This window comes from Nicotiana tabacum, chromosome 2 (assembly GCF_000715075.1).
Source record: "Nicotiana tabacum cultivar K326 chromosome 2, ASM71507v2, whole genome shotgun sequence".
NCBI lineage: Eukaryota > Viridiplantae > Streptophyta > Magnoliopsida > Solanales > Solanaceae > Nicotiana > Nicotiana tabacum.
In genome coordinates, this window is record NC_134081.1 from 114,856,464 (window position 1) to 114,882,040 (window position 25,577).

General features: G+C 36.5%; 1 protein-coding gene across 1 annotated transcript; it reads left to right on the forward strand.

Annotated features, from left to right (window-relative positions):
- Positions 1-249: 249 nt before the first annotated feature.
- Positions 250-8,101, forward strand: LOC107798553 (protein-tyrosine-phosphatase IBR5). Its single transcript, XM_016621565.2, has 5 exons — positions 250-829; positions 4,291-4,390; positions 6,174-6,231; positions 6,561-6,667; positions 7,417-8,101. Exons 1-5 carry the CDS (start codon positions 587-589, stop codon positions 7,728-7,730), a joined length of 822 nt encoding a protein of 273 aa, XP_016477051.1. The 5' UTR covers positions 250-586; the 3' UTR covers positions 7,731-8,101.
- Positions 8,102-25,577: the final 17,476 nt, after the last annotated feature.

Consider the following 25,577-nt stretch of genomic DNA (forward strand, 5'->3'; position numbering starts at 1 on the left):
CGCTAACCTTCTACCCTAATTTTATCCAAATTAATTAACATTTAGTAATAGAAATCTCTGATTTAAAAAATAATATGAGGTGCATCCGCGATTGAATTATTACAGAAGTATTTTAGTGTATTTATGCTAGCCTGAATAATAATCATGTAGAAAAATTGCAAATAATTCATAATATTGGTAGTTGGTATTACTAATTCTTTTTGTCGTTATCTTAATAATTTTCCATAAAGAACCGAAAAATACAGGAAAAGGGAAGAACTCTAATTTGACTAAATTACCAAAACTAATGTGTATTACGGATTTTGTCCCCATTGCCCTAGGCTAACTGTTATACAACCTTGTACTCCATCAAAAATCTCAAGAATCCGACCAAAATTATTAGCACATGTAAATTTAGCTTAAATTCCTTTGATAAACTTTCCTTATACCTCTTGGATTTGGAGATCTTCTTACTCTTATTTCACTTTTACAGTCGCAACAAACCGGAATCAAATCTAGGCAAAAGTTTCTCGGTTTCTTCCTCTTCTGGTTTCGTTCTCGTTTCCTTAATAGTTCTAACAGTTAGTAATTTACAAAAAGCAATTTTATGATGAGGAAAAGAGAGAGGGAAAACCCATGTGGTGTTTGTGGGCATTATCACAAATACGAGGAAGGCGAGCCTTGTGGGATATGTGGTCATAGAATGGCAGTTGTAACTGATAAGGGTTCTTCAATTCAAGTGAGTGCTTTCCCTTCAGAGATCTTGCCGGAGTTTCTTTACTTGGGCAGCTATGACAACGCTTCTAGAGCTGAGCTTCTTAAGACTCAAGGGATTTCTCGTATTCTCAATGTTAGTATTCGTTACTAATCTGTTTTTCTTTCCTTTTTTGCTTTATTGGTGCGTTTATTGAATTGTGTTGCAAGTGATGATTTTGACCTTGTTCTGTTCTCGTGTTTGAGTGGTTTGGAGATATACTCGTTATCTATTGCATTGTCTTTTTGAAGTACTAAAACCTATGCAAGTGAGTAGAGGGGGCTAGCTTTGGAGAAAGGGATTTCAATTGAATCCCCTTCATTGAAAAATTATATATTGTGTAACTAGAGTCAAAACTAGTTTTTTTGGTTATATAGGTTGTTGAATCCCTTGACATGAGAGAAACTTTTAGTAAATAGACAGGTTCCGAAGGATTGGTAAAGTTGTTGCCACGTGACCGGGAGTTCTCGGGTTCAAGTGGAAATAACGTCTTGCAAAAATGCAGGTAAGACTGTGTACAATAAACCATTGTGGTCCGGTCATGTCCCGGACCCCGCGCATAGCGGGAGCTTAGTGCACCGGGCTGCCCATTTAGACAAATTGGGTTAAAAAGTAGCGTTAGAAATCATAGGTTCAAATCCCAGGTGTGATATTTTTAAAATCTTCTTGTATAAACTCTTGGCTCCGTCATGCAACTTGGCAGGGACTTACTTTATGTGGACGGAGGGTAGGTCGACAGTGTACCCAAATTTTCTTGCGACACTGAATACATATGATACCTCTTTTTGATATAGCAATCACCAATATTTAGATTAGTCAAGGTCAATCATTTCAGGGGAAAGAAAATATCTTGTTGATATGGGATTTCTGGTATAGTTTGAGTGACCTATCTGTAAGTATGTTTCTTACTCAGAGCATGTTTTTCTCTTGGTATTTTTCTATGTTCATATCCATAATTTTTTGATGCAATTCATGACTTAGAAAGTGGGCCGGTACGTCAAAAGTATTTAATGGTACTTAGTTGGACAGAAATGCCTTTATTCCTAACCTATGTCATAACTCGTCCAATGATTGAGGTTAACATAACCCGTTGAAAATAATACTGAAATTGTGTGAGTTCACCACACAGTTATTTAGTTAGTAGAGCACATATTACAACCTAAAAACAAGCTTGCCTCTGGAAAAGAAGCTATACAGTATGTCTGTTGTCATCTTAGAATGTTTGCACCCGCGCTTGCCACTAGTCTAGTAAGAGAATGAAGCAAATTATGAAACTATGACGCTCAAACAGCTAATGATGCGTCAAAATCATATGATTGAACCTCGGAAGATTTGGAATTCAACTCTCCCTTTTGAGACAGAAGAAACTTGGACATTATCTCTTTTTATTTAATAAGCCTAGTGAGGGTTTGTCGACATTGTTGTTTTTAGTTTTGAACTCCATGGGTTTCCTTTTGGGCTTTGTACTTGCCGTTTTGGTCAATAATAATTGTAATACATTTTCTTTTCTGGTCAAATTTCTGTAGTACATTCTCTTGTAGTTAATATCTTTCCAAATCTTTTAAGTACTAAACCAACTTTGGTGGGAGTCCATATTAGATGTGGAAGTTTTGAGGAAACAAATGCTGCATTTTGGATATGATATTGTCCTGTTCATGTACGAAGATTTTATGCGAGAAACTTTAATTGCTATGTGTGCCGTACTGGTGGAAAAGCATGCTGTGCTGCTATTATTTCGAGATATATTATTTGTAGGAAGTCAAAAGATTATAGCTGAATGGATTACATACCTACGACAATAGAAGTTATCTACAGAATCTGAAGCCTTGAGTAATTTTTGGGGTGAGCAGGAAAGTTCGTGTGTATGAAGAAAGAAATGGGAATTACAAGAGAGCTAAATTAATGTAAATTATGGTAGTTAGAGGGATGGGAAAAATTGCAGCAAGTGTAGCACACAGCATGGAGTGGGGCCGGATTAGGCTGAATGTCAATTTGATTTGGGGTCCTTCTTGAGGTTTTGTGGACATAATTATAGATCCCCAACTATACTTGATTTTAATATGGGCTGATTTCTCTTGGATGCTTTCTCATTGTCTAATAAATTAGTCTCTTGTCCAGAAGAATAGAAATGTTAGCTTGCCTTTTTCCATAGCACCTTTAATTGTATATCTGCCATTAGGTTATGCAGGAGATCCTGAATAAGATGTTAGTTACGACGGAAGGGAAGAGAAAAGAAGAGAACCTTATTCATATTTAGCTTGGGTGCTCGCCGACTGTTGCCTGTTTGTTTCTATTTATGCCTTTTCCATTATTGATCAGGATCTTGATAGACTCATGAAATAACAAATAACACCCGGGGGGGGGGGGGGTTAAGTTTATAGTTATATAAAGGAACATTCTTGGATCCTTTAAATATGAGCTGTGGAATAACACACAATAATAGAAAGAACCTAATGAGGTTTGTTTGTCATCTTTACAATTAAGCTGGACGTTAGGTCTTTTAACTTTTACTGGAGAATAACCCGATTTAGAGGGTAAGACAGTGGACAGTTCTACATTGCTCGTTCACTTTCCTGCTCTTTTCAAGTACGCGGGGCTGTTTCTCTGATTTGTTTTATTGATGCAGTTTAATCTTGAGAAGATTTTACTATCTGAAGCGAACTGAATTATTTCAGGCACTCAGGCAGTTTGCTTAAACATGCTGATGTTTCTCTTGCTCTATGCCATTTCAGTTTTCATTTGCAGTTGGTCTTCAAGTTTATGAAGTGGGAGGTCATATTTCATAGTGCAACATTATGGACAGAAGTAGAAGACACATTTATGTTAATAACACCTAATGAGAAATTTTCTGCTGTCAAGTCCAAGTCATGCTTTCGAACTAGCCCCTGACGGAAGGGCTAGAGGTCTAAATATCTAGATGCATAAATGACACTGTATAAGATGAAAAAGACAGAATAATAAGAGAATAAGAGGTAGTACTTGTGACAGACTGGGAGGTAGAAGCAGTCCAAAATAAGACTTCGAGTAAACCAATTTGGATTTGCTCAGTGGATCAAAGCCCTTTTTATGGCCTATTACCCTGAATCCGTAACTATTTAAATTTTTTGTGCTTGATTTCAGAAAAGTAAACAAAGAAAAAGAGGTGGTGAAGTGACACAGAAATAACTTCTGTATTTTCTAGTCAATTTGTAAGAGATCATCACACAGATTCTGTTGGGTGGGGGGAGGGAGGGATGAAGTAACTATGTCTAAGTTGCTCTTTCACAAAGTTTCAGTTTCTTCTTAACCACTGATTAGATTTTAGGAGTACAAGACATTTTAATTTTGTCAAAAGTTACTGGTATTGGTATCACTTCTTCAAATCTAGAACATGTGCTTTCTTTCACTATCTACTTTTCTATATCATTTTTCTTCGCATGGTGTCTAGTAATTGATCCCTTTTCTTTCTAGTGCTTCAGAAGTTATGTACGAGACAACTTTGCATGCTCTATAGATCCTTTATTGTTCTTATATCATGGAACCGAGTTCTCATTCACGTTTACTTTTTTCCTGTGCAGACTGTACCTGCTTGTCAAAATCTATATAAAAATTCCTTTACTTATCACTGTCTTCAAGATGACGAACGTTTGCAGTTTGACGATGCCATCCAATTCTTAGGTGACTGTCATCACTTGTGCACTTAAATACATCTAAGCTTACTTCTTGAGAAATGGTAATATAAATACATCTAAGCTACTTTTGACAGTTTTTGACCTTTCAGGTTTCAAGAGTTTTTTAGTCTGACATAGGATTGCAGATTGTTTCTTTTTTAGATGCTAGTTTTGTTGGATATCGAGAAACTATATAATTTGGAATAATAGAAAACATGTAAAGTTACTACCACCCAATACAATGGCTTTTGAACATCTTTTCAAAGAGCTCTGGAAGTATCTTTGAGATTCTCTTTTTAAGTTTCCTAACAAATATTTTGTGGTTGAATGACTTTTTCTCCTGAAGGAAAGTTCTTACCTAGCACATAATTAATGCTGGCTATTTTTGTTAAATTTACAAATGTAACTTATCAAAATACCTATGTAGAAAACTTCTTCAAAACCCGAAAACCATAAACAAAAACCCTTTAATACCTATCAATGAAACCCCTATATTATGTCATAGCTATATTCCTAATATAACATGCGTTATGTACTAATTGTAATATAAAAAGAGACTAATACTTATGCAAACTAAAAATTTGAAAAGTTTAAAAATATTTGAAGTTTGAAAATAGCAGGAGATAAAAAAAGTTTGAGAAAATTTGGAATATAATAATAGAGAAAAAAATAGGCGAAAATTTAAAAGGAAATAATAACTTATTAAAAAGGATAAAAATTAGAAGTATGTGGCTAAAGTAAACTTGGTTTAGTTTAAGTTTTATTCATAACAAAGAAGATAGTCTTTTTGGAAAAGTCATATTGGCCAAACGTGACAGAGGAAGAAAATCTCCAGTTTAATTGATACTTGCACAATAATTTTTTTTCCCTAAGATTTCTATTTTTTCTATACAACTTGTATTGGGGATTTTTCCAATTACACCAATAAACTGCTACTTCATCAAAAAATAAACTATTCTTCACCACAGGATCACATGATGAATTTTTAACTGATGTTTTGTACTCTTCAACCATGATGTTTTCAGCTTGTTTATCTGTAGATGAGTTTAAATAACTCTTTGATTGGAGTTGCTCTCCTGTAAGTTAATTGCTTATCAACGTATTCAGTTACGATATGCTCGATTATGTCCGTTGTTCCTTTTCCTAATAATCACCTAGTCTGAAACATAGAAGCTTTAGCTCTTGCTTTCAATGTGACTAGGCATCTTTCCTCTGAGTTGACATACTTATAGAGAGCTTTATTGTATGTGCTTTACTCTACCCTCTATCTGTTTGTCCTTGGTTCCTCTCTGTGAAAGGCAAATCTAGTGTGTTAAACTTCTCTTGTGGATTTAACTACCGGGACTTCAGCTGCAAGCACTTCACAGATTCCAATACTTCATTCTTTCACGCATCTACGGTGGTAGCTTTTTCCGGTTGAATGTTGACCCATCTACTGCCTTCTTGTGTATAGATTTGCCTACAACAGGTCCTTGTTTTGTACTTTCGAGTAAAGTTGGAAGAGATGTTTGCACTCTTGCTTTTCCTTTTTCAAATGTTTTGGTTATATGTTGGATATGCATTTGTACATGACAGAACTTGAAGATTTTGACTTGAACTTTCTCTAAAATCTACAACTGTTGAGTAGGAAAATATTAGTACTAAATAAGATATCATGCAATTCGACTGCTATAGTTTAAAGCTGAAACTATCATGTTTTAGCTTCAACTTTGCTTTAGAGGAATCTTTGTATGCTTTGTGGGAGACATTCTGCTGGCTAAACTAATGCAAATGGTATTTTTCTTCTGCAGAACAATGTGAAAAGGATAGGGCTCGTGTTCTTGTACATTGTATGTCAGGGAAAAGCAAGTAAGGAGTTTGATTTGTCTAATTTTGCATGCATAAATTTCGTTCTGTTTTTTCATTTTGGTTTTGTGTTGCATCCTTTCCTCCTCTCTCTTTGTTTTCCCTCGGGTTTCCCGTGAAATAAAGGTGTGCAGGTCAAAGCTTGTATTATTTGTTTCAGGTTCTATTTAGTATTATTATTCTGATGCTATAGCGTAGAAATCTTGATTGAGAATGAGAAATGTAGTAAACTATTCCTAAAAGTTTTTTCAATTGATTGTTCTTGTGAAGACCACCATTTTGGCTTACAGATGTAATTATTATTAGAACTTAAACTTAAGCTTTTTTGACAGGTCACCCGCCATTGTAATTGCTTACCTGATGAAAAGTCGAGGATGGAAACTTGCGCAGAGCTATCAGTGGGTGAAAGAGCGGAGACCTTCCGTCGAACTTAATCAAGGTACTAAATATACCCTTATAAGCATTTGTCCGTTTTGCCTATTTTAATCTGAAAAGCTATGATACCCAGCTAGTTATTCTACTTAGAAATGCTCGCATATATCTAGTTTAAAGGTAATGTCCTAGGTTTTCATATGCCACTTATATGATTTTTTTTTTCCTTTTGTGGGGGAGGGAGGAGTTGGGATGGGCGAGATAATGCTATGTTTAAATTGAATTAGAAATGAAAAGATTCTGCCAGTGGAAGTGCTCCTCAGTGGATTTATTAACTATGACCAAATAGAGCTTGGTCATTCCAAGTGCAAGCTGAGTTACACAGTAGCTTTTAAAGAGGCTTAGGTCAAATGTGTGCATGAACTGCAAGCTCTGTATATATCCGTTCTTCCTTTCTTTGTCGTTGAAATCTCTGTTAAATTTCGTTTCTGGGACTGCTAATCCATCCTTCTTTCTTCCTTCCTTGCTTTCCTCTTCTTCTTCTTACCCTTCCTGAGCCGAGGGTCTATTGGAAACAGCCTCTCTACCTGCAGTAGGTAGGGGTAGGGGTAAGGTCTGTACAGACTACCCTCCCCAGACCCCACCTATTGGGAACATACTGGGTTTGTTGTTGGTGTTGTTGTTGTTGGACTGCTGATCTTCCATATCCAATTATATTACTTGGTTGTCTCCTATTTTAAATTGATTTAAGAATAAAAAGGTTTTGTTAGAGCTCTAAATGTCAATGTAACCTTTTTTCTTCCTTTTGTAATACAGGGGTTCACCAACAACTACAGGAGTATGAGCAGAAGATCTTCGGTCCTCTGGAGAACCCGCTTGCCTCTGCCGTGCCAGTCTTCTCTTCTCCTGTGCCAACCTTCAGCTTTAACTACCCAAATCCTAATGATTCAGTTCAAGTTCCAGCCTTCAACAATTCTGGTGCTACATCAATTTTTGCTCGTCCTGTTTTTAACATTCCTCCACAGGAATTCACCTTTGGAGCTGCTCATAATCAGTGGAATGCCTCAGGGAGCCATTTGAATTCAAACCAAAATCCAACTAGTGGCGACATTGCTATGGATGGTTCGTAATACTATCTGCCATTTTGCCTTTGTGGAATCCTCGACTTGACCGGGTTCTTCAGAAGTTTGGATGTAAAGTGGGAGGAAATGCTTTATACTATACTCACTAGTTTTAAAGTGACATGTCAGTACATTATGGTGCCTTCAATGGACTGGTTATTCTGGAAATCCAAGTGACACACTTGCTCTAATTTAATACAAGCTTCTAAGAATTATGTTTGGTTAATTTTACAAACAATGAAATTTTCTTTTTACAGAAGTTTTGCAGAAGCAGTTATGTTCTTGTTTAGGTGGATAAGGCTAGTTAAAGTACCAACTACTCATCCGGGACATTTTGTTAAATTTCTAATGCACTAAACTAATGATTTTTGGCAGTTCATATATCGATTATCCTATGAGCATTCTTCAAATGGATGCTATACTTGGGAATGCTTCCTATGGTAGCTTGTATGGTAAATTGCTGCTTTCTTTCAGCTGGATTTAATGTGAAACATGAAATCTATTTCCTGTCCTTTTTTGTCATATACTCTAAAGGAGAAAATGGGAGGAGGTCCAAGTCCTAAACAGCGTACTTGACTGAAAAAGAAGTTAACTTGGGTTCTCTTGCGAGTAGGGGTGATCAAACTGAAAATCGAACCAAACCGACCAAAAAACCCGATACTTTTTAGGTTTGGTTTGGTTTTGGTTTTAAATTTTAAAAACCGATCAAATTTGGTTTGGTTTTGGTTTTAATCAAAAAATAACCGAAAAAATCGAACCAAACCGATTATAGAAGTAGCTATTTAAATTTATTATTACACTTATATATATGTATATTTTTATATAAAATTTCTAAAATTTTATGGTACATATTAGTCGTTTATATTTTTAGTCTAGTTTTTTGCTATTATAATAATCTAATTATTTGCCTTTATATTCTAGTTTGATTGATAGTTTTCTTTTGTTAAGTACAAGAATTTATTTCATGTTAAAAATAATCGATTTTTAATTGAGTACTTAAATTATTCATCAATAGTTGATTCAATTATCATCAATATATCTTGGTAAATGAGAGATTTCTCAAAGAGTAATTGGTTTGATAGCGATCGACATGCAGTTAGCTTAAAACATGTTCATCATGTGGTCGAGCGAAGCGCATCTCTGTGAAGCAGCTTAGCGTTACGTTGAAAATGTAGTTTGCAGAATATGTGTTTGGTAGTGTATGTCTCATATTTAAGAAAAAAATCGATAAATAACCGAAAAAATCGAAAAACCGACTAAAACCGACAAAAATCGAATCGATAAAAAACCGATTTAATTGGTTTGGTTTGGTTTCAATATTTGAAGAACCGACTTAGTTGGTTTGATTTCTTTTTAGGGAAAAACCGAACCAAACCCAACCATGAACACCCCTACTTGCGAGTTTTGAACAAAGGCCTAAGCTTTACTTGCAGTTGCTCCAACTTGAAATACTTATTTCTTACGGCAACAATAATAATATGCCAGTATAATTCCATAAGTAGGGTTTGGGGTAGTGTGTACGCAGACCTTACCTCTATCCTGAGGTAGAGAAGCTATTTCTGAAGCCCCTCGGCTCAAGGGCAAATGAAAAGAAGATAAGTGAAGCGAAAGAAATAATAGGTAAAAATATAACTCTATGAACAACAAAATACAAGACTAATACTAATGCAACTGATATGACAAAGAAATATACTCAACTACCCTAACCTTATACTCTAATCCTAGATCTCCGCATCCTCCTATCAAGGGTCATGTCCTAATAAATTGAAGTTGCGTCATGCCCTGCTTAATCACCTCACCCGATACTTCTCTACCTCGGCTCATGCCCACCAAGGCCAATCTCTCACACCTCCTCGTGCAGGTATCTATGTCTCTCATTTTCACATGTCTGTACCATCTTATTCCATAAAATTTAAGCCCAATATATTAAATAGATACTAAGATTGGCACCAATTACCTGATAGACATTTTAATTATGCCAAATTGCCAATAATCATCTAGACCAGCTTAAATTCTTTTCATTTCTTCACTTCACTTTTTTCCAATAAGAATTTCCCTAGACAAAAATTCCTAAACAATGAAAAGGAGTGGAGATACAACTTCCTCAAATCAAAATGATCAAAATTGAAAACCTACAGAAATAAAAAATAAAGAGATTGGAAAAAAACAATAAGAGACAATTAATCTTAGAAAATATCGAGAATCTCATAAATGGAACGGTTACAAAGAGGGCACAACCCTCTACCTGACCAGAGCTCCCTGGAACACACCCTACAATAGGTATGTCCGCAGGGAATAAAAGCCGCGCCTTTATTCCTCTCCATGCACACGCAGCACATCTCAGCACACCTACTCTTCTCATCTCTACCGTCCGTTTCCTCAAACAACCTCATCAACGTCTTCAGTTTCTCCGTGGTACCTACGCTCCGGAATCGTCGCTCGGCTGCCAGAGCCGTAGCGAGGTTCACGCTCCCTTGATGGGCCACGATCATGGGCTCTTCTTCACCAAATAATTGGGCCTCTTCTTCTCTTATCGTCATGTCCGATACTCTCAGGTTCCAAGTGGACCCACAGCAAGCTAGCCCAGTAAATCCCAGCCGTTGCTTCAGGTTTCTCCATATCGTCCTCGGCCTATCTTCGCCGTCCATTTTTCTTACTTCTTATTCTTGAAATCACCACCTCTGTCCTGCAAATTAGTACAGTGTTTTAACTCTGATTATAATGCGATTTTCTTCTTTTTCTTGGTTTGCTTCTCTCTTTTTTTTTTGTGTGTGTGTGTGTGTGTTATGAGATTGAGAAATAAGAAGACAAAATAAAGAAGGAAAAGACGGTGGATTTTGTCGAGGAACGTAACAGAAAGAAGAAAGGAAGAAAAAAATGTGGGAATAGAAAGAAGTGTTATATGATATGATCATATGAAGAGGTGCAAGATGTTAAAAAAGTGAGTTGAAAAATAAGGCTGTGTGGTATACAGTTCAAAATTTGGAAAAATTATGCGGTTAGTTAAAGGCTTACAGCTCATGATTGAAATTCTGAAAATGTGAATTTGGCGAAAAAATCACTTAAAAAGTCTTACAGTTAGTAGAAATTATATAGAAGAATTACCTTATGTAGTCGGCAAACTCAACCGATTAAACCAAAAATACACGGCGTATATATATACTATAAGTATGTTATATGTATAATATATGTATAATTGTATATATAATCAGCGCATTATATATATCGGTTAGTAAAAGTAAATAATCGATCAATATGATTATTTGTATAAAAATTTCAATTAGAATAAGAAAAAAAGATAATCCGGTATTCAAAGTATTACACGTTCACGCATATAGGCAGATTACCCTGATACAAACATCAATAACTGATTCTATGGTTTGAACTCGTAACTTATAGATCACCGGAAATAACTTTACCGTTGCTCGGAGAAGGCCGCACCCCAGGAGGTTGTGATGTAGACAGCTTACCATGATGCAAGAATTAATGACTTATTCCACATCTCGAACTCGTGACCTATACAGACACAACTTTACCGTTGCTCTAAGACTCCACGTGATAGAAATTAGATTATCTGCAGATATATGACGAATAAATAAAGAGGTACCTATGCGAAGCGATGTGGAAATTTGCATTTGTTAATCTATTTGAGAGGGTTTATCAAATCAACAACAACAATAACAACTCAGTAAAATCTTACTAATGGGGTTTGGGGAGGGTAGTGTGTATACAAACCTTATCCCTACCCCGAATGAGTAGAGAGGCTATTTCCGAAAGACCCTCGGCTCAAAAAAACAAAAAGACAAAAGGACAAAAGGAGACAATATTAATATCACCACAACAATCATAGGAAAAATAAGAACACCATGAAATCCAGAAGAAAGATGCAAAGCAAAAGCGATAGCTAGTAAATAGGTCCTTCACTGAAAAGCGAAATAGTAAGACACAACATTGCCACTAGCTATCTTAGACAAAAACCCTACTTGGCTAGTCCCACAATGATACGAAGTAAGGCAAGACTCAACTACCTCCTAACCTACAACCCTAATACTCGACCTCCACATCTTCCTATCAAGTGTCATGTCCTAGGAAATCTAGAGCCTCGCCATATCATGCCTGATCACCTCTCCCCAATATTTCTTAGGCTGCCCCCTACCTCTTCTCATGCCAACCACAACCAGTCGCTCACACCTCCGTACCGGAGCATCTGGGCTTCTCCTCTAAACATGTCCGAACCATCTAAGCCTCGCTTCCCATATCTTGTCATCAATGGAAGTCACGTGCACCTTCTCCCGAATATCATCATTCCTAATCTTATCTATACTAGTATACCCGCACATCCACCTCAACATCTTCATTTGCGCTACTTTCATCTTTTAGATAATTGAGTTCTTAACTATTACTTATAAAAGTTGTAAAAGGGAGCAAGAGAAAATTAAGTTAAGCATGTGCAGGAAGAAGCATGATGATTATGATTAGATTTTATCTACTAAAGATCTTTTAATAATAATAATAATAATATTCCTAACCAAATGAAATGTCTTTTTGTCATTATGCAAAGCCTCAATTTTCTGACTCATTTGAAATCAAACAAACATGATGGACCCCAGGGTTCAGCACTTTATTGAAATCTAATCATTTGTCCAAAATTGTCACGTTACTATAGCTTCACTAGTTACTTATAGCCTATTTGGCTAATTCGGACAAATTAACTTATTTTGAGAAGTGTTTTTTTAAAATTATTTTTGAAAAAAGTATTTTTGGAGAGAAGTAATTTGTGTTTGGCTAACCACTCTAAAATGCACTTTTGAGCAATAATTTGTGTTTGGCCAAGCTTTTCAGAAAGTGCTTTTAAGTATCAAATTACGAATAAGGATATGAATAGATTTACTTAATAGTTAATATTATAAGTAAATAAATAATCTTAAAAATTTGTTATTACAGACAATAATTAAATCTTTTCATTTTATTTAAGTAAAACATGAAAAATAAAATATAAAAGTATTCATCCCTAAAGTCACTATATATTAGAAAGTTATCCTAAAAATAATAAGAAATATTTATACATTAATATCCTAAGTATTAGATTTAACGATTATTTTGGTATATACTATATTTTGTTAAGGGTATTTTTGGTAAGAAGAAAAGTCAAAACTGCTTCTGCTTCTTCCCAAAAGTACTTTTTTCCGCCAAAAAGCTTGGCCAAATACCTAAGTTAGGAAAAAAAGTGCTTTTGAGCAAAAAAAAAAAAAAAAAATACTTTTGGCTTCTGGAAAATCTTAAACATGCTATTAATATGGTTTCAGCTCGATTTATTTCAACACCTATCTTTTTTTGTTGGTGTTGGTGTTGGGGTTTGGTTTGGGGGGGGGGGGGGGGTTGGAGTTTCTAAAACTAAATAAAAACAAAGGTTAAAACATTTCATTAATCACAAAGCTCGAAGCTACAATTCTTTTACCAAAAAATATGGAACTACCATTATGAAATCAAATTAGATAGGAATCCAATAAAGAGGTCAGTCAATTTTAAAGGAAAAAACATACAGAACTTGAAGTGAATGAAAAATTAAAAGGAAAAAGATAAGAAAATAAATTTAGTGTTCATAAAAAAGGTACAACCTTAAGATTTAACATCTATTGCGCTGCTCTTCCTCTCTTCATATGTCGTGTAATCACTTTTCTAAAGCATTACTATAAAGTATAAAAAGCTCTTTGAATGCTTTCCTAAAATCCAATAAGATACTTATGCAATATTTTATACAGTAGATTTATAATACAAATACAGGTTCTAAGTAAAAGTTATTGAGTTCTTCTAAACTCGTAAGTGATACTCTAGTTCCTCATCTAAGTCAGTTGCATTCACTCCTGAACATAAGTTATCCTATAGTAGCTTATTTTGCAACAAAAATAATAGAAAATAGTAGCAAAAAGGTTGAAATCAAGACGAAGATGAAAACTGCAAAGAACCAGTAAAATCTAACCCCAGATAGAAATATATGATTGACTTACAAGGAGTAACTCTAGTAGTGAAACAGCAGATGGATCATCAAAAATTTTAACACTACAATGGGCTAGAGAAGCAGCAGTGCAACACTGCTCGGAGTCAACAGCAAATTGGAAGGAAAACAAGTTTACTACTTCACCCTGGTCAAAATTAGCGAACTGCATCTCCCAATAATCAGCATTGAATAACATTAAATTTTAAGTACCAAATTGTCACCCTTACTTGAAAAGTTAAAATCCTAATTTTTAACTCTAACAGGAGCAAGAAGCAGAAACTTAATTTAGATTGCAATCTGAGCAAACTCGACCTAAATCAATTAAATTTGCTCCTATAACTTTATACAGCGTTCTTTAATTTGCTTATATCTTGTTTGGGTTGGGCCGAAAATTTGATTGGGTCAAATGACTCAAATCTGATGGGCCAAGTTTGCCAAGTTGGACCAGCTTTTTTCCATTAATCAGGAATAGCTTATAGAACTTGTTGGAATTCTTGCATAAACAAAGAACGTTATTCTTGAAGATTCTACTTGTAATAAGATTGTAATCAACATTTTTAATTAATGAAATAAGAAAACTGTATATAGGTGAAACCGAGCCAGTTGGACACCTCGGTTCTCGATGGAGTAAACGGAGCAGAGACATGACCGTAAGAAATCGAAATCGGAGCAAGGAGCCCCTCGAGTCGGGGTCCGGGCAAAACACCAACCCTCAGAAGAATAGGGGCCACGTCTCCCAAGTCCGATTCGAATCCCCAAACTTCAGAGAGCATTACTAGATAATCGAGCATAACTAGCAAATGGCCGTGATATCCGTACCCAGCAGGATGTCACGGCGTGAATCTCGGCACGCATCGGCAGAAAATCAGTGATTAGCAAAACGGAAGACTTTTATCTTTTATAAAATTGTACTTAAGGTAAAAATTCCCTACTATATGTAACGACCAGACCGGTCGTTTTGAGTATCACAACCCCGTTCCCCCATTTACAGCTCAATTTATACCTTACAGTTGATTTATAACTTATCGGGTTAGTTGGTTTGGGTCCGGAAGGATTTTGAAGTGAAACGAGACACTTAGTCTCATAATTGAAAACTTAAGTTGGAAAAGTTGATCGGATATTCACTTATGTGTAAACGACCTCAGAATTGAATTCTGATGATTTCAATAGTTCTGTATGGTTATTTTGGACTTAGGAGTGTGTCCAGAAAATTATTTGGAGATCCGTAGTAGAATTAGGCTTGAAATGGCAAAAGTTAAATTTTTGGAAAGTTTGATCGAGGGGCTGACTTTTTGATATCGAGGTCGGAATCCGATTCCAAAAATTTGATAAGATTTGTTATGTCATTTATGACTTGTGTGCAAAATTTGAGGTCAATCGGACTCGATTCGATAGGTTTCGGCATCGAATGTAGAAGTTGGAAATTTCATAATAGACTAAAGTTTCAAGTGAGTTCGCACAAGACCTAACTTCAAATGAGCATAACTCTCAGGATACGAAGTGTTATATGGTGTATTACCTATCATATGAAATATCTTCGAGTCTAGTTACTAAATCTTCAAACCCGTTCGTCATTTGGACATTCCTACAAGAAGTTATGACCAAATTACCAAAGGCTGAAAAAATATAATTCTGCGACCAATTCTGTGATCGTAGAACCATTATGCGATCGCATAAGTAGTTATGCGACTGCAAAATTATCGCAGACCTGTCCAGTGAAGCCCATATCTGGGCATCGATTTTGCGGTGCATTTTGCGACCCGCATACCCATTCTGCGGTCTATTATGCGACCGCAGACCTGCTTTCGAAGGGTTAATTTTTCTATTTTCATAACCCGACCCCATTTTGATAAATAGGCTTTGGGATTCATTTTGAAGCAATAATCTGACATTTTTAGAGAGAAGGGAGAGTGTTCTAGAGAGAGAAAGAAGCTCAAGTGCTTTGTTCATCAAGATCTTGTTCAAGCTTTGAAATCCAACAAGAAAATATCACAAGATCTTCACCCAAGAGGTAAGGTTTTAACCCCTAGTCTTCAATTTCGAGTTTGGGTAAAGATGGGTGATTAAGAGTATGATTCTTGGGTGTAATAATATTATTTATACATATCAATAAGGTTTATAGAAAGATTGTTGAGTTCAAATGGGTAAAGATTGGGTTGAAAATGGTAAAAATCTTCAATGACTTTAATTGAAGATTTGAGGGTCGAGTTAATGTCGGAATTTGGTGAAATTTGTATGGTTGGACTCGTGATTGGATGGACATTCATACTTTGTAACTTTTGTCGGGTTCCGAGACTTGGGCCCTACGGAAGATTTTTGAGCTAAAATTCGGATTTTTATGGAAAAATTATATTTTCATATGGAATTAATTCCAATATATTTTATTGACTGAAATGAATTATTTGTGACTAGATTCGAGGCATTCAGAGGCCGATTTGCGAGGCAAAGGCATAGCAGAGTAAAAAATTTTTATGCTGTGAGGTAAGTAACAATTTTAAATATGGTCCTGAGGGTATGAAACCTCAGAATTTTGTGTCATGTGATTATTTTGGAGGTGACGCACATGCTAGGTGATGGGCGTGTGGGTGTGCACCGAGGGAATTATGACTTGGTCCGTCCTGTGGAAACTGTAAAGTTGAATAACTTGTTGTTAGCTATGTGCTCTCTATGTGTTGTGGAAATTTGACTGTAAGTCATGTTAGAAACCATGTTTAGGCTATATGTTGGTACTTTTGGGACCCACATAGGTCATGTACATGTTGAACTATATGCTTAATTGTTGTTTTGTACTCAGTCACAGTTTACTTGTTATTTTTTCCGAGTCTCTATTGTTCATTATTGATGCATCATATCATTATTTTTTTGGGCTGATTTCATGATTGCTGAGAGCCCGAGAGACTGGAGAAATTTATGACTGAGCGAGGACGAGGGCCTGATTGTGAGATATTATATTATAGCACATGAGTTGTCCGTGCAGCACGTGAATTGTTCGTGCAGATCCAGATATTATACTATAGCACATGAGTTGTCCGTGCAGATCCAGATATTATACTATAGCACGTGAGTTGTCCGTGCAGATCTAGATATTGATACTATAGCACATAAGTTGTCCGTGCAGCACGTGAATTATCCGTGTGGATTATAGCGCTTGGGTTGTAGGAGCCCCTCCGGAGTCTGTACACCCCCAGTGATTGCGAGTACCCATTGAGTGTGAGTGCTGATGGCTGAGAGCCGAGTGGTTGAGCTGTTGTGATGAGTTGAGTGACTGTTGCCTAAGAGGTTGTACTTTCTTTTCATTTGTTGTTGCACTTAGTTGCTATCTGTCATTGTTGTAAAATTCTCTAAAAGATTTTATATCCGGATTACATGAACTTGAACTGCATAAAATTGATTTGGCTTAAACTACTGGATTTGAAAGCATGTCTATTCTTTGCTGGAATTACTGAAATCGAACTATAACTGTGTAGCTTGTCACTATCTTCAATTCTTTATTTATTATTGTTACTTGCTGAGTTGGTTGTACTCATACTACACCCTGTATTTCGTGTGCAAATCCAGGTGTTTCCGGATATAGCGGGTGTTGATTCTTTCGCACAGTTGACTTTTCAGAGATTCTGAGGTAGCTGCCGCGTTTCAGAGACCTTGCCTCTCCTTCCCTACCTTCTTATTTACTGCATTTAGTTTCAAACTATTATGGACCGTATTTCCAGACTTATAGTCATATTAGATACTCATGTATTCGGTGACACCGGGTTTTGGGAGTGTTTATATATGTAATTGTGAATTTTCTTCCGCTGAATTTAATCATTTTGTTTTTAAACATAAAAGATATGGGAGTTTATTGAGATTGTCGGCTTGCCTAGTATTGAGATAGGCATCATCACGACAGGTGAGATTTTTGGGTCGTGACAAGTTGGTATGAGAGCCCTAGGTTACATAGGTCTCACGAGTCATGAGCAGGTCTAGTAAAGTCTGGCGGATCAGTACAGAGACGTCTGTACTTATCTTTGAGAGGCTACCAAACCCTTAGGAAAATTTCACTTTCTTGTATTCTATCGTACGGAATTGATTCAGCTTGAAACATAACTCTTTGAATTTCTTCCACGCATTTCGTATGCGCATATGAGCACTTGGTATTAGCCGTGCATCGCCAACTTGTGATTCTACGAACGATTTTTGAGATGTATATTCCGTGTTTTGGTGATGGGCCAGTCTAGAGGACTTGAGGCCAGGTTTAGACCGTAACTTAAGCTCGGTAGCTTCAATTGTAACCTGTACATTTGGACTCATATGTCTGGTAATGTAACTACGAGTGGAATTTGTGGCTCGATGAGCGGTGGAATGGCTTTGTGATGAGTATGATGTAACTGCGGGATGTGTTAAGACGATTTGAATGTTCATTTTTTCCAGCTCAGTATATGATTTCGAGACTGTGCACGGGTTGCTACAATGGCTATGCGTTGTTATCGCACAATATTGGTGTAATGGTAAGGTGCTCGTTATGTGTTGAGGCGGTGAATGGCTCGAAGAGAGGATTTCTCAGTACATGATTAAGGGGTTCATCAATTAATTCAAGTGGAGGAAGGGCAGTTGGACTATAGATGTCCAAGTTGGTTGTTAAAGTAATAAGACTTGGTATTTGCGAGCATGGTCGAATTTTCATTGTGATGTTGTGTCGCCGTCCTTGTTTGAACTCATTATGGTTCACCGGTGTTACGGTATTCTTGGATTTCGCCTTCGGGGTAGGGTGTTATGAAATGGTGCATACGGGGCGGTTGCCAGAGATAGCTGTGTGCAGAGGTTCAGAATCGAATGGGTATTTCTAATGTTGATGGCTCAATAAAGATAATCTTCGTAGAGGCATAGAGTCGGTAACAATTTATTGGTTCAGGTGCGACAGAGATGCATTTTGAATTGATGCAACAGTTGGGCAGCAAAGTGTGAAGGAAGACATGATGGGAAATATTTCGCGGTGGTTGAAGTACTAGCAGGTCAAGTAGGAGAAGTAGAGGTTGAGAAGTTGCTTAAAGGAGATGGTTTAACCGAAGTAAGAGTGGCAGATTAACATATGAATTATGTGGTAGGGTAGTTGCGTGCCTTGAGGAAGTGTAGAACGATTTGGAATCGTGATAAAATGTGATTTGGCCTACGGACTTTATTTGGAGTGAGGGTTACTGTACGAAGAAAGATTGAATATGGCAGAAAGGAGTTTGTTTGAAATAAAGAGGGATGTGAAGATCTGATTATCGTTTCAGGTGCAATATGACTTGAGTTCGAAAGGTATTGTTGAACTTTCAGTTGATGTCAAAAGGAAAAGTGCAGACTTATACAAATAGTGGGCGAGCATTAGCTCAGGAGAATTTGCTGATTACGTAGTTGTTGCACCCAGTGCAGCGTCGTTGGAAGATGTCGGTAAGGAATACCACAGGTGGGTTATCTCCTATGAGTGGTTAGCGGTGGCGTGATGTTGATGAAACTTCTGCGAGGAATATTACTTGCTACCTGGTAAGAGGTCGAGTGTGTGACTGTAGCTGGTGATTCAGAATATTCATGAAAAGCTTAACAAAAGACTTCGAGAAGTTTGGCGGGTTAATGGTGCGAGATCTTGGTATAATTGCAACTTAAGGAGAAATCCTCGCGGGTTCTAATTTTATATAATTGCAACTTAAGGCAAAGTAGGGGAGCCTGATATTGACAATTTGATTTCATGGTTATCTGTTAATTTTTTGTTTTGGTCGGAGGCATACTTGTGGATCAATTATGACTTGCAGAGATGGAGATCGAGGATGACCCGAGTAAGGAAATTCCTGAATATGGGTTATAGGGCACTTTATAGGAATATGAAATTTTTGGAATGATTAAGTTGTTATTTTGAAGGATGTAGTGCATACGAAGTATGAATCTGGTTGGTCGTTGTCACGACCCAAACCGATGGGCCGCGACGGGCACCCGGTACCTTACTCAACTGAGTACCAACATAACGTATCTTTCTTATTACATCATCATAGGTAAGTAGGCCAAAAGGGACGTCATGAGATAAACAGAGTAAACATGAGGGAATTACCCGACATAGAATGACCCAACATGATATAAAAACTTATACACGTGACATACGGGCCTATAGGGCCAATATGATCATTTGTAAACTCAAAACATAGGCCGACAAGGCCATACAAGTATCTGTATACATGACATCTGTCTACAAGCCTCTAAGAGTACATACTTATCATAAAGGTCGGGACAGAGCCCCGTCATACCAAACAATACACGTCTAAATCATACTGACCAAACAAGCAACTCCGGAGCAAATGGAGTGCACTGTGGGAAAATCATCAACATGTACCGGTTGATCAGGTGGTGGTGCGTATATAATACCGTAACTTCCCCACCATACCAAACAATATATATCTAAATCATACTGACCAAACAAGCAACTCCGGAGCAAATGGAGTGCACTGTGGGAAAATCATCAACATGTACCAGTTGATCAGGTGGTGGTGCGTATATAATACCGTAACTTTTTTCAATATATATATATATATATATATATATATATATATATATATATATATATATATATATATATCGTGTATATAACGCCATCTGATTATGGGTCAATGTACATGTATAAATGCATGAAATGCATAAGAAGTGCGTTAATAAGATTTCTCGGAATGTCATAAAAATAATATGCCTGTCGGATAAACTTTTATCAAATACGTATTTTTCTGAGACCCATGAGCAGAAGATATAATAATAATTCACATGGGGAATCAAGAATATAGACACCCCTAGTATTTCTATGAATATAGTCATTTATGAAAGTTGTGTACTTTGCTCGTTTCATTTGTACCGTATGGATCATGCCAAAAAAAAGAAGAAGGGATAGCCTTAACATACCTGAGCCGATTCTCTTGACAATCCCCCTAACACACGTCAACTGCGACAACACGTAATGGTGGATTGAAGTAGGGAAAAATCCGTGTGATATTCTTAAGAAAGATTGTACTGTACTCCCTTAGAATCTCAAAGAAAAAATAGCTTAATTGGACCATTCAAGACTTTCCCAGCTGAAACCCCAAATTTATATACACAATTGGAACAATCTTAGACAAAGATCCAAACTTTCAAATGAAAATCCGTGACAAACCCACAAAACCTAAATATGATCATTGAATTGATGGAAATGATTCAAAATTCAAGTACCCCAAAATGAGCTTTACCTTGATACCACCAAATTCTGAAGCCTCTCAAATCTTACGTCTCACTAAAATGGGAGGAAAAAAAATAATAAGAGTTGAGAGGAATTTAGTAGACAAGGCAAGAGAAAAACATAAAGGGGATTTGAAAGACAAAGGTAAGGAGATTCTCAAAAATTGTTTGTTTTTGTGGGCCCCATTAGGAATTGATTTGGCCACCAAATTCCTTAGATAAGCCACCTATTTTTAATGACTAATGAGCCATTTCTTGGGCTGCCACGTTAGGCACCTTAAGCTTATCCAAAATTATCATTAATTAACCACTTAATTACTTAATCAACTCATTAATCCCTCACTACTCCAATAATTAACCAATTACCCACATAATTAAGAATTATCTCAAATTACTTTAAATACTACTCACTTTTAACATACTTTATACACCTTACTATTATAGTCATGTGGTACCTTGTATGGCACTAGTCCATAAATACCGGGTATATAGCTCGAACTGTATTTTATCCCAAATTGACAACCTTCGACGAAATTCATTTTCTTCGATTTGCTTACCCTCTCACCTTCACGAATTTACTCATCACTTATTTGAAATAGCATAATGCTTATAATCTCAAAATAATCTCATTCTCGAACTTACGTCGATTAACTTACGACGAAACTTTAACATACGAAAATACGGAATGTAACATCATTCCCCCCTTTGGAACATTCGTCCTCGAATGTTGACTGATGCACTTATCATTCTCATAACCTGTAGCTCTTGCGAATACTTTAATACTCTTCTTTCCATTTAGGCAACTATTCTGTGAATGAATCCCAAACACCAGGGCATCCCCCCTTTAGGCCTCTTTCTCACACCACGGCTCGTGGTCGGAATCATTCCAATCTTGTAACTGTTGCTATCTTTTATCATGCAGCCTGTACGACTCTGACTTTGTAAGTGCGCCTATGCGACTCTTCTCTCCTTTTTTCTCCAGCTTTTAGCCAATCTCTAGGCGTCACTTTGTAATCATATACAGAGCTTGAAAAGATGTCTCTTTGGGCATTTATAAGTACAATGAAGTTCTTCTCTCGATACTTTATTGAACTTACGAATATTGGTATATCTTATTTCATGGACCCGGTTATCCATTCGTGTGACTTTACTGCATCTAGGTAGGTCATACTGTACCATAACTTTTACTTCGATTTATCGTTACTGAGGTTTGCTACTGAACTCCAGGTTACTTTCGTTGCTTATCCTATAGCATAAATCTACGTCCTTTAATGCTTCTTCACTACTATTCATCTTAATGATGACGGCCTAATGTCATCTCATACTTTATAAATTTTATCCATCCATTATTGATTCACATGAATATTGATCTACAATATGCCACTGATAACTTGGAAACTTTTTACGTAATACCTTGCCACTAGGGCTTACGTGCATCGAGGAATATTTGAAGTGATTTTCCTGATCCAATTAGCGGTGATATTGTACTTCAATAACTGTATTTTATAGCATCCTAATGTGATTTACTTACGTGGGTATTTTAATCCCGTACAATTCATGAAATCAAATCATTACTCAATTGAAGGCCCAAACGTCATCCTTTATCTATTACAATTACACCCCCATTCTACTACCAGGGCAGCATTCCATCTCTTCTAGATGCTATTAGTCTTGACTCCTTTGAGTTCATTTAGGTTATACTGAGCTTTCTATAACTTAAAGAACCCGTCAGATCTCTTGTTTTCATGGTCTTAATCCCGAGAACTTATCCATTCTCGTCACCTTCTCACTCACCTTTTCTTATCCTTACTCTTGTCTTCTTAAAACCCTGCCGCTTTACCATTCTTTAGCTTGGGAAACATATCTATTTATACTACTCGCAATCTTCCTTCAACTTGCTTGTACCATAGATTTCCTTGTGTTATTCTGGAACATCAAGCGAGATATCGCATCATGTCTAACTCTTCTCTGTTCTCTTAACTAGTCCTCTCTATACCTAGAAACCATAGGCTGGATTATATGCCACTAACGACGCCGCTATCATTCCTGGATACTGATTCCCAGCGCTTCTAGTCTTCTATCCAAAGTATGGACTATTCACAATCTTCTTCATTTGAGTATCTCGTATGTTGTTCACATTTACCTTACTTGCCTTAAAATCTCGCATCACATCTTCTATCTCTTTCATAACCTCCCTTCCACATAAGTATGATTCACATCCACAACTTGAAGCTCTATTATAATACTTGCACCTCTGGTGTATACACAATCTGGTGGGAGCTTCATACTGACTTCTTACGAGGCTGGTGCTCTTCTAATTGGTTTTATCGAAGAGCCGTTATATAATATGGTTGTTGTACTACCTCTCTTGTTCCTCTAATATTAAAAGTGATTCTGCAATGTTCTCAATCATGATGTCTAAAATTTTCTGGGTCCAATAATCATACTCCTGATTTACTTAGTTCATGTAACTCTTTAGTTTCCTCTTCGCTCTGATCAACGTTTATGTAGATTTAAGCTATCTTCCGATCTGCGGCTCCTGGTATTAGTTATTACTTTAGCCTTTCATGCGCGCTATGGAATATCCATGATACAATCTTCTAACAATTCAATCCTTTGTCTATGCCCTAGGCTCAATTCTTTCTTTTAACTTATACCAGAGTCTTCTATGGCTGTATGAATGTCAATATATATGCTGCATGGATAATACTCCGAAATTTTAAGTGCATTTATAACGTAACTAACTTTGGATCGTTGATCGAATAATTCCTTTCTTTCCATCTCAGCTTTCTTTAAACGTAAGCAATTACTTTTCCTGGTTTTTCTTTCACTTGTTGCATGGATACTTAGTTTCTCTTAGTTCCCACGCATGCCGAAATTTTTGTGCAACTCATATAATCTCGAATATTACTTTTGATTTTTTTTCCCATTCCTTAGCCACGGTAAGTGCCACTTTCTCATGGAGTGCATACAATGTTGTAGTGAGACTGTTGTTACTGTTACACCCCTTTTATGCCCCCCCTCCCCCCACCAAAAGATGATGTGGGTTATGAATTGCGGGTTAAAGAGTTTTTCCAATTAAAGTGACAAACTTGATTAGGGATTATTTTATTTATAGAGTCGCCACTCGGAATTGATTTTTTGGGTGTTCCAAGTCACCTTTTATTTGAATCCCTAGTCAAAGGAATGTTTGACTCTATTATTATTGGTCTGCAAAAATAAAGTCCGAGTAAAGAATTCTGTTGACCGGGGAGAAGGTGTAAGGCATTCCCGAGTCCCGTGGTTCTAGCACGGTTGCTTTATTGACTTAAATTTGGCTTAAATTAATTTTGGATAAACTGTGATTTATTGGTTTCCATATTTTATCTATCCGCTTTTAATTGCTTGATTATTCATAGTTATGGAATTATCTTCAAATGAGTCACGCGTACATGTACTCATTTTGTTTGGCGCGTTAAAAATCATGTCACGCGTGCGTGTAGAAAATTACTAGTACTTTTATTATTATTATTAAGATTATTTTGCCCAAAGTTGCGTGAACGCATACCTTAGTTTTAATTTTGGAATTAGTAATTATGTCACGCGAGCGTATACATAATCGCGATAATTTGATTAATTAAGAGCGTGCCTAAAACATACTATTGTATTCATGAATTTATCCTAAATATAATTTTAGATTATTGTGAGGCAAGGAGTTATGGAGCAATAAAGACAATGGGTCACCTTTTTCTGTTATTAAACTAGACGTGATAGAAATTATTTTGACCCAAATAACTTAAAATTAATCATAGCGTAATTAGCCTTTTAAGATCAACTAAGCAGTAGGCCCATTTGCTTTCAAATTTGCATCTCTAACCCAACAAGTAACTTAGCTAACAATCCTCTTAATTCATGCTTTCGTAGCCTAATGACTTGGTCCCAACAAAGGAAAACTATAGAAGTACACTTTCAGCCTATTCTTTGATATTACCCAAAATAGTTTTTCTCCAAAATGTGCTTCTCAAATTTCACCTACGTCACATTTGAACTCAACCAAACCACGACTCACGTTATTATCAACAAATTTGATTATGACAGTCCAAAACCCAAATTAAATCTATTCAATTAACACATAAAATCCCAAACTTAAAACCAATATTAACATTGAATTCCTCAGCATAAAGAGATGAATCAAATCACTAATGGAACAAGCCAAGAAGATATGACAGAAGCTAATACCAAAACTTTATTTATCACAAGCATCAACAAAATTTTGAGATTAAAAGTACGTAACGGACCTCAATACTTGACTTTTACGGGCCTTGAAGACCGAAAACAGCATGACCACGGCAAGCCGGGAACCTCGCCGGACAGAAACTTTCACCTTGGCGAACTCGACCGGAACTTTGACGGAGCTCGATTACTCGACTGATTTTCGCCGGAGTGAATGGGTGTTTAATAGCTAGTTTCGAGACTCCTTGGCGCCAGTCTTTTTGCTGATTTTTGTGGCAATTTTAAGGTGTTTCGGGGCTGTGATTCTGACTGATTTTTATCACCTTTTGGCAATTTTCGCAGCTTATATTTTGCTGAAAAAAAAAGGCTTTTTTCATTTGCTTTTGGAGCCAAAGATGGAGGGAAAAATCTTTTAAGCTTTGATGGTCGATGAT